A 14020-nucleotide genomic window follows, 5' to 3' on the forward strand; every position below is an offset into this window, starting at 1 on the left:
GACATGGAGCCAGTGACCACCACTTCATGGCTGCAGCCAGAAATGCTTTGCAGAAAAACATCCCTGTTTGAAAATGCAGAATACTCGCATGCCCCTGCAAATTGTTTATGGGGACAATGAAGCTTTGGTGCTTACTGCTGAGCTGACACAGTCTCTTTCCAGTAGCTCCTGAAAAATATTCTGTATTAACTCAGCTTCTGCCTCTGGCTAGGAGCTACTCCTCTCTGCGCCTGAAGGATTGCCCTGGGTGAGCAAGGTGATCTGGGAGGCAGGGAGCCGAGTCTCCCGATTTTTAGAAAGTAAAGGGGGGATGAGCATGTTTGTGATTCCTCTCCAGTGAAGGGCGTGGATAACTGCCTTGTTTTTGAGTAATAACAGTACTTTGTCAGATGGACATGGGACCTGGGGTCACTGTGTGCAATCCCCTGTGTGTGATTTGTCCTGTTCGCACAAGTAATGTGAAATTCAAACTGCTCATTACGCTGGGTAGAGTTTGATGGAACTGCCAGGAAAACACGAGAAAATTGCACGGGGTACATTCGTCCATTCTGGTGTAAACCCATGAACGGCCTTTTACATTGAGTTAATCTGAAGTTGAAGGAAACCCATAACAGCAGGCAGGGACCAGGAGAAGATAAGTCTCACATGGGAAATGGCTGCATGGCTTGACGTGCTTTGGGAGTGCTCGCAGGAGGTTCAGACCTGGGGGGAGCCGGGCCAGGCTGGGTGCTGTGCAAGCTCCAGCTGCCCAGGGCTCAGGAATGGAGACTTAGGCAGGCTCTGGATGCTTGTTTTCCCTTCTTTGTCTTCTTTTCTCCTTTCCTTTTGTCTGCCTTTCATGGTCTTGTTAGTGGAAAGTGAGAGACCTTTGCCTTTCAAACCTACCTTAATATCCCCAGAATAGCCCTAGCATCAACAGCTTCCTCCCACAGCAGTGAGAAAGCAGATTACCCTGGAAAAATCCTCAGAGGCCAGAGCAATGCTTCCCTGTTCTTCCCATTCTTATTCTGTTTTCAGACACTTCAATCTTTGCCAAATTCCTTTTCTGGGCAGAAATTTTCCATGCTGTTTTTCTCCATAGTGCTGATTTTTGCATTAACTGTGAAATACTTTGATTGTGAGATGTGTATAAACCCCAGCTAAACAGGTCAGCTGTTCCTTGGGAGCAAGGCTTAGAGGAATTGTTATTTTTTGTAACCACTTTATAGGTAGGAAACTGAGGCACAGAAGCACTGAGGTTAAATATATAAAATGTCAAGCTGTCATTTCCTCACTGCAGAGTGTTTGAGTTTATGAACCTAACAATGTTCTTTTGACAGTTTTGTGAGTGGGATAATACCTAAATAGGAAAATGAGATGACGGGTTTCACAGCTTCCCTATTGAGGGAGTTTGGAATAAGAAACTCAGTTCTGCATGTTCTGTTAGATAAAAATGTCAAAAACACAGAAGCAGGCGGTTGGGGATGGCGAGGATCCCCGGCTGTCGGTGCAGCCCTGCAGAGGTGCCTGGGCATCCCAGTAGGAGAAAATATGGGGCAAAGAAGAGTAATAAAAGAGACAAAAGTTGAACTTTTCTGGTCCACTGTGGTCCTGGAGAAATCTGCCATCCCATTTTCCGGTAGCATGTGGCATCTAATGAATGCTTGGAGCAACCAGCACTTAAAAGATCGCTGATGTCCTGCAGGATCAGATGTATCGCTGCCAGCTTGTGCCTCCAGGGCTGACCCAGAGCACACATAGGTCTGAAGGCATCACATTCCTTGTGGTGTGACTCGTGCTGGCAGGACTTTCTCCTCTGCCTGCGTCTGGCACCCATCACCTCCAGCATCGTCCTCTGAAGAGGGTGGCACTTGACCAAACCACTAACATAAAAGGAGAAAAAAATTGCAAAAGCCGCGTGGTTGCAAGCTTGCTGACCTCTTCCCAGGACGAGCTCAGGTTCATTGAATGACTTCAGCTGAATCAGAGCTGTGGGATTTTCGTCCTTCTCTCCTGCACAGAAGTATTGACTTTTTGGACCTAATCACCTTGTTTCCAACACAAAGCCAGGCGATGCGCTTTCATCTCGCCCGGCTATTGTGCTCTGCTAAGTCCCTCGGTGTGAGAGCGCTCCGTGGCACTCGAATCAAACCGACTCAGAGGACTTTCTGCCTGGCGGCCATCTCACACCGCACTGCAGGCGCCTGCAGGGCTTATTGAGAGTTGGTGTGGCAACGACACTGCCTCTGCTCCCAGTTATTAAGTGTGAAGCTGGCGGTGCATGTGCCCAGATGCAAAAGAAAGGATATTTGCATCCTCTGACAGGTTATGATTTGTGCTGTAACATCCCCTGGACACTTCTTCACCCTGGTGGGGTCCCTGTGAGGGAAGCTCAGCAGTGGATCACTTCGGCTTGTGGCAGAGCAAAGCAAGGAAATGCAGGAGTAACCCAGGTGATTCTGGGGTGGTGAGGACTGGGACACAAGGAGCTGGGCATTGCACTGGCTCCAGAGCTGTTTCTGGATTTTAGCACACCACAGAAACTGATAAAATGACATCTCTACCCCAATTTCAACCCATTTGCATTGCTTTCTGGAAGTGAGAGAAACAAAGTGCCCCATTTCCTAGTGTTAAAGGAGTGTTACTTCGCATAAGCTCTCCAAAAATTTGAGTCTCAGGTGCTTATCCTCTTCCCACTCTCCCCAAGAGCTCATGTGGCCAGTTTCCAGTTTCCAAGAAGCCTCTGAGAGGTTTCCTGAGCAGGGACATCCAGTTCAAACACATGCACTGTGTTAGGTATCAGGGGAACCAGGCCAGTGGGTGCTGGAAGCCCACCCTGGGCATCCTGGCTCCCCATGGGCTCGTTGATGCTCTGGCTACTGTGCATTCATCTCAGCAGCACCCAGCTGCAGCGCCCGGTGGCATCTCATCCCCTCCTTGGTGACTGCGTGACAAAGCCGATCGAGAAGTCAGAGAGATGCCCGGGCTTTGGATCAGGCTTTACGATCCGAGATAATCCCTCACTTCATTATAAGATAGGATTTTAAAACTGCGGAGCAACGGACAGCTTCCACTGGGCAGCGGGAAGAGAACCTTTTAATAAACATAAAAATCATATTAAAAATATATGTACATAAACTGTGCTGCCACATAGAGGCATGGGTGACAGCTCTCCCAATTTATCATGAATTTTGCAGTTGGCAGCACTTTTATTTTTAATGCCTGACCATTGGCGTCCTACTATTGCAGGAGCTTTTTCCTCTTATCTTTTTAATGCAAGCAGGACTCTAGCTGTCATTTTTGCAGAGGGAGGCTATAAAAGGTGAAATAAGCACAGTGTATGGGATCTAAAGCCAGAAGGCTGCTAAAAAAGAAGCACAGTAATTTTTAATTTCATTATTTTTCAACATTCAGAGTTAGCCATGTCTGAAAACATAAGCCCTATAATGATGAATTGAATGAGCAATTGTTTCACCCAGAGTACTCTGCTGTAATGCAAAAATTTGTGTACCAAGTGAAGGTAGGTGCTTAGGAAATGATCCAACATATCACACCAAAGAAACAAACCAGCTTAGCACCTTCATTTCCCTCCAAGCACCACAATAAATCCATCATGTATCTATGGTTTCATTTGAAAGCTAATAGGTGCCCTCAAGTGCATGTCTGATTGCTGTTAACTTGGAACAAACTCCGCAGGAGATGGGGAGGTGCGTATCCACTATGAAACCATTCATTTTCCAGTTACTGTTGCGGCCCCTCAATTTAAGCCCTTTGAGTAAATTGAACCCATTTAAATGAGGTGCAGGAAGACGAGTTCTGGTGGTGATGTGCTCTCAGAGCATTTTGCCCATTTTCCAGCAGGACGGCTCTCCCAGCTCTTTGCGTCCTGCCCCACAGGGTGCATGAGGCCAAGGGATCCCCAGGGAAACGGGACAGGAAAACACAAAACATTTGCACAGACGAAAACCAGGAGACTCCTTCCTTGCTTTCCCGATGAGGTCGAAGCTCATCATCTCCCCAGCATCCTCCCAAAGGTATTTTCACAGTGCCACAGGGAGCCCAGCTCGCCGTGCTTACAGCATTTCCTAGTGCTCTGGAGGCAGCTGCTCAATCCTTGCTTGGTTCTCGGCCAAGGTTTGTTGTCCTCACTGGAAATGGTATTGATTATTTGTGCTCAGGAGCCAATTATGGCTGGTACGACACTCACCAGCTCACAGCTCAGGGTGGTGTGTGCCATGGGGACTGCTTTCCTTCAGCTGCGCCTGCCAAATGGGCCAGTGAGGTTCTGGATGATCATGGCTCGCGTAGGTTGGTGGGGTTAGAAGCCAGCTAAGGGGGATGAAATGGCAGCTGGAGTGTGTGACCCGCCAGCGGTGGTTGTGGTGACAGGCAGCAAATGGCGGCGACACAGCCTGCAGGAGCAGAACCGCTCCTGTGGGCCTTCTGGTGGCAGGCCTGTGAAGTGTTACACAGCCAAAACACCAAAAACAAAAGGCTTCGCTCTAAATCAGGCTCCAAAATCCTGCTCGTAATGAACAGAGCTCAACCCAGACCTCATAGAGGTCCTTCTCAGCCCGAGGTGAGGTGTGCCCTGTGGTCAGAAGCAGGAGTGATGAGCCAGCAGTGAGGGGATCTTGAGAGCCCGACAGATGGATCTGTGCGCTGGTCCTGCGTGGGGGACGCCTCGGTGCCAAAGCCACGGGGCATCAGGAGATGGGGGAGATGGTGGTTTTTTGGTGGGTTGGGGCTGAGTCATGGACAATTCCTCATTTTGCTCTTTATTTATTACCTTTGTCTGCCTGAGTCTACATTAATGTTTGTCTGGTGTTTTCAGCTCTCCTTATGCTTGGTGCCTTTAACAGCTTCCTGGGCAAAGCACCTTCCCACGTGGCTTATTTGGTGCTATTTAGATGAATTTGTTGAGCTTCTAGCCTGGGTTTGTTTCAGTAAAGTTTGGGCTGTACCTTTCCATCCGGCTGCCTAGTGGGAACAGTGCACAGAGGTGATGCTTTCAGTCACTTTCTCTATAGCTTTTGCATGATTAATTGAATTATGAGAAGCAGGTTACTTAAACAAACAAAATGGTCCTGTTACACTTCCTAGGGCCTGTTAAGCCCATAAAAACAAATATGATCAACGCTGCCTAGCAATTACAAATGCAACTGGCAAATTGGCCTCCCTGCCCCTTAATGAAGAGGTCGACGAGGTCTTCTCGGGGCAGTTCTCCAGCACCACGGCTGCTGGAGGGAATCGCAGTAATGCCTCTGTCCACCGAGCAATGCTGCATCTGCCATCGCATCCCCTACCCAAAATAGCTTACTGGTATTTAACGGGCTGTGATCACGTCACCCATGCACAGCAGGAATATTGTCCTGGGAAATGAGCTGTGATCTCTCCTTGCTGCTGGTGGCGAACTGCTCGGAGAATGGGGTGTGCTGGGGATGTGCCGGCTGCGGGTGGGACAGGCCAGGGAGTGCAGGGATGGGGCAGCCACCCTGCCCGCTGCTTTGGGGGTGATTTTGCAGAGAGGAGAGGTGCCACTTGGCCCTGTGGTGGTTTAGATGCCTGCCTGCTTTAATGGCTTTGGGATGTGGGAAATGGAAGTGTAAATACTGATGACGTGCAGGTGCCTTTCCTGTGCTTGCGTGCTCTGTGCTGCCAGGGAGCAAATACACGTCCAAAGAAGGAACACATCTTTTTTTTTTTTTTTTCTCTCTTTTTTATTTGTGTCTCAGGCAAGGAGCAGAGATGGGAATAAAGGAAAAAAGGCGTCAGCTGCTTATTAGATCAGCAGCAGTTGTTTTGAGCCCTAGCTTCTCCCTGTCAGTTGATGTGGCAAGCTTTGTTTTCGGGGTACCTTCCTGATGTGAAGGGCGATCTGATCACCAAATGGTATTTTGCTGCCATAATTTTCTGCAAGCAACTTGCAGTGGTCTCTCCAAGGTAACGTGCTGTTGATTAATGCACAAACTTATCCAATCTCCCTGGTGCCCAGTTTTTATTCCGTGCAAGCTCTGATTATTCAGTAAAAAAGAAACATTGGCCTATGAAGCTAAACATCAAAATGCAAAAGCAGAACCCTCAGTGTCCCCACTGTTTGCAGTGTGTTTGCTCAGGGTTATTTTCATGCCACACACAATTGAGGTTATTGAGGAGAGCAAAACGAACAGTATTTGTTATTCAGTTCTTTTTGGGTTTTCAGCACTATCCTCATCTCAGAGCAGCGGTGCCTGGGGATTCCGGGGGTGTGAGGTTATGAATTTATTACATGGTGTGTGGAGCTGTACAGAAACAGCTCCCAGAGGCCTCACTGAAGGAGAAGGAAAGGATACGGCATGGAGGAGCCAGGAGTGGGTGGATGGATTAGGAGACATGGGTACGGACATGGGGCAGCGTGCCTGTGGTGTCGGGGTTTGAGTGCAAGAGAGCAGTATGACAATTTATATTTTCAGACTGCTGGGCTGCTCTAACCTCTAGCAAAGTGTGTAGCTTTCCACTGGGACCTCCGTTGAGTCTTTGCTGGCTGAATCTGCATCTGAGGTCAAGTTCCTTAAGCCAAGGAGATTTAACTGGGATTATGCATTTGTGAGTCTGGCTCTGGCTCTGAACTGTTTATTTCTGCAATTTGCCAAACCAAAATCCAAAGTCCAGACAATCTTAGAGAAGGTTATACCTTCATTCCAGAGTTTGTGTCTGGTTTTACAGGCAGTTAATACATTAAGGTTTCTGTAAAACAGGTAGAAATCTGTATTAAGTGGTTTAAGTACAGATTTTGAGCACCTTAATGACAATAGACTAGAAGCAAATGGAACGGAACTGGGGTTATTCTTAAAACAATTTCCTTTACCTCAATGTGTGATCACCTTGTAATTTCTTGTGCATGTGTTACACCATCCATCCCTTATAGAGCTGTGGGATTCCTGGCTTCTGTGTTAGAGGTGGAGGCAGCAGACTGCAGATGCACAGAGGTCCTGCTCTGCACCTCCCAAGCCTTGCACTGGCACCCAGGCTCCTCCATCAACCTCCGTATCAAGTCCAGGAGAAAATAAAAAGGGTTTAGAGAAGGAAAAGTAAAAAAAAGAAAAAAAAGTGGGGGGGTGGGGAGAAAAGCTTGAGTAAAGCAGTTGGAGAAATAGGGTGGTAGAGAAGACTGAAATCAAAGACCTCAGGCTGTTTCCATGCGTGGATGTCAGCAGTGTGGGTCACCAGCATCCAGGCAAACAGCTGAGGCTCATGTAATGCCCTCTGTCATCCCTGGAAATCTGCGTGAATGTTGGTGTGGTTGGCTTATCTAAGAAGCACAGCACCAGGCTGTGAAGCAGTGTGGGATGCCCAGGACGCTTGCTGGATAAGTGAGCTCATCTCATTCCTTGCACTGAGGTCTGTGCTAACCACATACAAATCAGGTGGTGGACGTGGCTCTCTCTGCTGCTAAACCAAACCTCTGTCCTCCCCCTCTGTCTCTTTGCAGAGCTCCCATCCTCAGAACACTTGAGCGTGGCCGATGCGACATGGCTTGCCCTCAACGTGGTGTCCGGTGGAGGTGGCTTCTCTGGCTCCCAGCCCATTGGTGTGACCAAAATTGCCAAGTCAGTAATAGCACCACTAGCTGACCAAAACATCTCAGTGTTCATGCTCTCCACCTATCAGACGGACTTCATCCTGGTAAGAGGACACGAGAAAACTGGGCAGGCACCTGCCACCAAATGAAAGTTCAGTTGAGCAAAGTTTTATTGGCAACAGGTTGTTTGAGGAGCAGCAGGAACACCAAAGTCTGCTTTCCCCAGAGCTCTGTGCCATGCTGTTGGGCTCTCTGACATCTCAGGAGCTTTTCCCATTCTCATAATGCCGTGAGGCATTTCTTGGTAGGGGTTATCTGGTGTCTAATGAGAGTGCTGAGCCCACACTGCAGTCTCTCCCTTACTGGCACTGGCAGCATTTTCCACCTTCCTTCTGACTTTGGTTTTCTGCATTATAGGAACATAGTGTTTGCTGTCAGGTTGCCTGGTGATGGACAGGAGGCTCCAAAGTTGTTTTGGAGATGAGCAGACTGCCTCACATGCATGCGTGTGTGTGCATGCACATAGGGCACAACCACATAAGATCTATTCTCTTAGGGAACAAGGCTGAAGAACAAGCAGTGCTAAATTCTTGAGGGGATGCTGGAGGAGAGGTGAAACATCTCCCTCTTAGTCACTGCCAGCTGCTTCAAGCTTGTAGAATTACACAGGCTTTTCACAGACCTGAACACTACGGTGTTTAATCCTACCGATATTTGCAGTAAAAGCACCAAAAATGCTTCCCTAGACACAGATCTAGGTGGCAATTATCCTTATTTACCTGCTGGCTCAAACCAGAATGATGTGTTCACTCTCCTATGCCCTGAGAGTGCGTAGCCTCACCTGCAGCATGCTCTCACTTCTGGTGCATGCCATCACAAGCTAACCCTGTTGTCACCTTCAGGTACGTGAGCGAGACCTGCCCTTCGTGATGCACACGCTGGCTGCTGAGTTCACCATCCTCAGAGTAGTGAACGGGGAGACAGTGGCTGCCGATGACCTTGGGATAACAAATGGATTTGTCAAACCAAAACTGGGTAAGAACCAGCGTGGGCTCAGCCTGCTGGGGGTGAGGAGTCTACCTCCTAGCTGGCTTCAGCGTTTTGGTGGATGGTTATCGTGTTGTAAGGTAATAAACCATCTTAACACATGCCTCAGTCCATCCCAGTTTGACCAAGGATTTGAGTAGGTGCTTAACTTTCTGAGCAATGCTGATAAGCTTTGCTGAATTTGAGGCTTTTAATGCTAGTTTAATGTCTCTAGAGGAGATGTGCCTTTTGTAGGACAGAAGGTTAAAATACAATTCATTTCAGTTGCAAAAATGACATTGTCTGTAGCCCATGCTTCACATTTTAACATTTCAAAGGAAAACAGCTTATATAGAGGCTTGTTTATGCACTGCAGCAGTTGGTACATAGAGAACGTTGTTGTTCAACTTTCACACTTCAGTACCACTCAGGATCAAGGCCAGAGTGAGCCCTAGGCCGTACAAAACCTTGGGATGTTTCCAGTGTAATGGAACAAGCATCAAGCAAAGGGCACAATCAGGAAAGGAACTCGTTAAATACACGTCTACCTACACACCTATGTGCAGTTTTGTGCCCATAAGCAAACAAAGCAGGGATCATTTGTTTTGAAGTGCCACTCAGCCTCATCACTCGATAGCTGTAGATCATCTTCTTAAGAAAACGAGCCTTACACAAAAGCATGAAGGAAAGGCACAGTGAACAGCACAGGTATGCAATTTGCTGTTTTGCTGTTTAACAGTTCAGTGCATAAATACTGGCTGCTCCATAGCCACCGGCTGCAAGTGTGATTGCAAAGCTGCTGCGTGTCAGCTGGTTTTTAATTTTTGTCAGTGTTAGAGCAAAACGGGCCTTGGGAAAGGAGGGAAAAGAGGGCATACTGCCAGCAACCACAGCCAGAGAAATGCCTTCCATAGTCCTTTCAAATGGTGGAAGCCTGAATTTTTTTCTGCTTTACAGTTTGTCTTGCCACCTTTAGCTGCCCCTGGTTTCCTGTGGGTGCACCCGGTGGCCTGAAAGCCCCTCTGAGTGGAGAGCTGACCCCTCCTCCATGCAGGGCAGGGTACTTGGGATGCCCTCAGTCCACACCTCGGGGAGCCCATGGGGCTTCAGTAATGAGAAAGTTTCTGCTATTACCTTAAAAACACTGCCAGTTTTCTCTGCGTGTGCATGGATAATGTCTGGTGGGATGTGAACCTGCTGCAGGTGTGGCTTCATAGCTGTGCGTGTCTGTGTGTCTCTTCCAGTTCAGAGGCCTGTCATTCATCCCCTTTCCAGTCCGAGTAATATGTTCTGCGTCACCAGCCTGGATCCAGATACCCTTCCCACTGTTGCTACACTCCTAATGGATGTCATGTTTTACTCCAATGGGTAGGTCGTGGCAGGGAGACAGGCTCCCCGGGGAGGTATGGCTGGTGTGTGGAGACACAAATTTGCATTGCTCCTCTCAGATGCTCTGAGATCTGCTTACACTGTTTTGGTGTCTTGCATTTAGGAAGGGAGAGGAGGGAGCTTTTACAGGCCTGGGAGGGTTGTCCTGACAGGTGGAAGGCAAGCAGGAGATTGAGGGTGCCCAAAGACTTCGGCTTTTTTTTTCTTCTTTTTTTTTGGCTTTGCAGAGGTGAGCCTTTTCAGACTTAATCTAGAAGTAGCAATGGAATCCATATGCTGCAAATCCAAAGGGTATACGGCTGGTTATGCTGCACCCTTCTGGTGCCTGCAGCTCCTGGCCCACTGCTCTCCTACAGGAGGGACCTGGGGCAGGGGTGGGAGAGTTTGGTCAGTTGTGAGGACTGGGAATTCTTCCCCTGCAAAATCAAGAAAATGAAAAGCAGTGTGATGTGACGGTACTCACTGTCACTTCCCTAATTCAGTGTATGAACATCTCTGGTTTCACAGGCTGTATCTGCTTTAAAAGCCTTCCTTTGATCTTCTAGCCACAGCTAATGTTGATCTTTTCTGTTCTTTCAGAGTAAAAGACTCGGTGGTCGGCAACGAAGACTCGGGACACATTCGCTTTTTCTCCTTTTCTCTCATTGAGGGTTACATCTCCTTGGTCATGGATGTCCAGACACAGCAGAGGTGAGCTTTGGTCGTAGGGTCTTCTCAGCTCCCAAAAAACACCTGTGATGTTCTCAAAGGAGCGGGAAGTCATTTGAGCTCCTACATGTTAATTGTGGGGAGCCTCATTGTGTGGCTGTCACATTCCTGTGCATCCTGTCACTTTACTGAGAGAAGTCTGGCATGTTGATCCAGGTCCAGAATTTTGGGCTTGTCTGTCCAAGCCCTTGGTGAAGTAATAATCCAGAGTAATGTAGGATCCCAAGAGCTGTCTCACTTTGCAAGAGGGACACTGGAGCAAAGTGGTTTTGCAAATTTTATTCCATTGTTCATTACTTGTAATTTTGAGAGCAAAAACCAAAAAAATCTGGTGTATGTGGTTGTAGGTTTACTGCCAAAAACCGAGAGTGGGGTGGGTACTTTGGTGACACTGTCCTCCCACTTCACTTTCACACATGGCTGGGCTTGGTGCAGTCTCGTTGTGATGATAATGTACTGAGTCATCCCTGTGCAGCGGGAGCCCATGGCTCGTTTGTCTGGCAAGGCAAAAAGTCAGCTAGGGAACGAATATCAGCCTGTTTGTGTATGTGTACTTCTGCAGCTCCACATCACAGGAGTCTCTGAGGTCTAGAGGCTAGACAGCGTGCTGCACTGAGATGCAATGCATAGGTTTGCCTTTGACACACAGTGCAGTGCTTGGTTTGATTCTTGACTGCCCTAGGGACTTGTTGTGCAAACTATTAATTGCCCTCTTGAAAGTTTCTTCAACCTTAATTGGGGTAAACCTCTGTCTGCCTTCAAGAGAGGCCTGAGGCTTGGAGCAGCAGCCTGGCACTTGGGGAACCGGGCTGGCCAGTTCCTTCTCTGTCACACACCGCCTGCTTGACCTCGGGCAAGTCACATAGCCAACAACCGGCCTTCTTTCCTCACTACAGAACTGGGATCTCTGTGGGGATCCCAGGGGCCTCCCAGGGATGGTACGGAAAAAAGCACTGATGATGCTCAGACACAAAAACATTGGGTGCTGTCACATACCAAAGAGAGTGTGTCTGGAAGCATCAGCCACCCCTAGGTGCTTTGAAATGCAGCTCAAGTCAAACATTCAGATTAAAAGTCTTAAGGTTTTTAAAGCTAGGGCACGGCCTGTTGCTTAGGAATTCTTTCCTGTGCCTCACTGAGTGCCTGTGCACGCTTCCAGCATCAGAAGCTTATTCAGTGTAGGACATCTGGAGGGGCAGGCAGGTGCACCTGTACCGCTTGCCCTGACTTTTCTCAGTTTCACCAAGCTGCTGCTGCTGCTATTGCTGGCTTCAAGCAGGGCAGGGATGCAGGAACAGCAGCATCCCCACAGGCAGAATCTGACACACCGCGGTGTTTTAATTGCTGCGTTTGGTGTTCCTTTTCTTTTGCAGATTTCCTAATAATTTGTTGTTTACAAGTGCATCTGGCGAACTCTGGAAGATGGTGCGGATTGGTGGGCAGCCTCTTGGCTTCGGTAAGTAAACATTTGGGGGATCAGTTGGTGCACAGGTAGTCACTTGCCTCGGGGCCTTCAAAGGTGATGGAAAAATCCATCTGTGAGTGAGGCTTTTTGAGAGCCAGCAGCTTAACCTGATTTTGCAAGCTGAGGTTTTCAAATAGGTAGAGTCTGACTCCTACCTGATAAGTTAGACTTCCAGGTATAGTCCTGAAGTGCTACATGCTTGACAGCTCCATCTAAATTACATTCATCTGTTGGACTTTGGAGGTACATGCAGCTAGGTCTCTGTTTAGAAATTAAAAATGAACTAAAAGGTGGCAAGGGAATGCATTGTAGATTACTGAAAGCAGCAGTCAGAAAGCACTGTTGTAATCCAGTGCAATCCTTGGGCAACTCTGGGGCCTTAGTAGATTGAGCATAGAGTTATAGCAGTCCAAGCAAGGGTCCTATTCACAGACCTGTTTCACTTCCAGTGCTTCAGACGTTTTCTCTACTCAAAAGAGTGTTGGACCTAAGTAGCACAGAGCAAATACATCACATCTGCAGAAGTATTCCTGTTATTTTCACGTCTCCTACAATTATAAAGAAGTCCAATCTTAGTTCTGCAATAAAGATGAGATAGTCAGGAAACACTGGGGCTCCATCCCGTGGTTTCTGTAACAATTCCAAAATACAGGCTTCAAGAAAATTTCTGAAAATTTCTTTCTTTTTCTTTTTTTTTTTTTGGTACTATTTAATACTTTCTTCTACACCAGACACAAAAAATGATGCAAGAAGGAAATTTTCATGCACCTTCTTTTAATGCATCTCAGAGGCAAAATATGTAGAAATGGCCCAGCATATTTAATTGATAGAGCTTGCCAGTCCCCTAAGTATGCAATATTTTAATATGTTAGCTTAGGATCCGGTTGAGATGTTAAATTTGTATCAGTGAAATGGACACTCACTCTTTTTTTTTTTTTTATCTTCCCTACAGATGAATGTGGAATTGTCGCTCAGATTTCTGAGCCTTTGGCCGCAGCTGACATCCCAGCCTACTACATCAGTACTTTTAAGTTTGATCACGCGTTGGTGAGTCTTAAGGCAGCTTCTTTGGGGCACAGGAGGTCTTTTGGTCCTTTCTCCTGGGAGAAAAACCATGATGAGAATAACATTTCCCATCCAGAGAACTCGTGGAGGGGCCTTTGCTGTGATGCAGTGGCCCTGTGTCACAGGCTTCTGAACCAAGCTCAGTACTACCCTGAGGTAAAACCTTATGAGAGATTGTCATTCTTGGAGAATCATGGAGACTTCCTGACCTTCCCAGTCTCTTCCAGTGCATCACTGTCCTTCGTTAGAAACAGGAACCAACCCTCTCCATTTTCCTACAGTCGTGGTCAGAGGTGGCAGGCTCTCCAGAGTGTGGTGCATTTGTGGGGGAACCGTCTTCCACCAACAGCACCCTGCTGCCTTCATCTCCTGCTGCCTGCGTGGCCCTAACCTCTGTGGTTTGAGATCCATCTGTGAGTCAGGATTAGCTCTGCTCTTCCTGCTCTGTCCTTCTCCTGGTGTAGACCTTCCGTAAGGAGTAATAAGTGGCAGCAGGGCAAAGGCAGGTGATTTTGAGGCCATGTTTTTGGGAGCATTTGTAGCAGTTGCAGCGCATTGTCTTGTCGTTCATGTGAGGCTCTCTTCTCTTTTATATCAGCAGACATTTTACCTTTTAGGCATTGGGCCTACCTCTGCTCCTTCCTTCAGCTTTATAGGACACCCTCAAAAACGAGGAATTTCCCTGAAAAGGGAAGATTGCTACACCTGTGCCTGTGAGTGGGATGGCATTTGACATGGAGCCTGTTCCTCAAGTCTTTATGGAGGGAGTCAGTAGCCTATACACTAACAAAACTCACAAAACTCTGTTGTTTTGTGCTTTTTGTTTT

The 14020-nt window shown here is 47.6% G+C and overlaps 1 protein-coding gene across 1 annotated transcript in view; it reads left to right on the forward strand.

The window, feature by feature from the left end:
* Window positions 1–14020, forward strand: part of CASTOR2 (cytosolic arginine sensor for mTORC1 subunit 2) — a 127933-nt gene that overhangs the window by 101659 nt on the left and 12254 nt on the right. Inside the window, exons 3-8 of the mRNA XM_084299433.1 lie at window positions 7451–7644; window positions 8443–8575; window positions 9811–9934; window positions 10535–10645; window positions 12037–12119; window positions 13081–13175. Coding sequence (XP_084155559.1) covers window positions 7451–7644; window positions 8443–8575; window positions 9811–9934; window positions 10535–10645; window positions 12037–12119; window positions 13081–13175 — 740 coding nt within the window. The remainder of the gene's footprint in view (window positions 1–7450; window positions 7645–8442; window positions 8576–9810; window positions 9935–10534; window positions 10646–12036; window positions 12120–13080; window positions 13176–14020) is intronic.

This window comes from Netta rufina, assembly GCF_964035555.1.
Source record: "Netta rufina genome assembly, chromosome: 21".
Taxonomy (NCBI): Eukaryota; Metazoa; Chordata; class Aves; order Anseriformes; family Anatidae; genus Netta; species Netta rufina.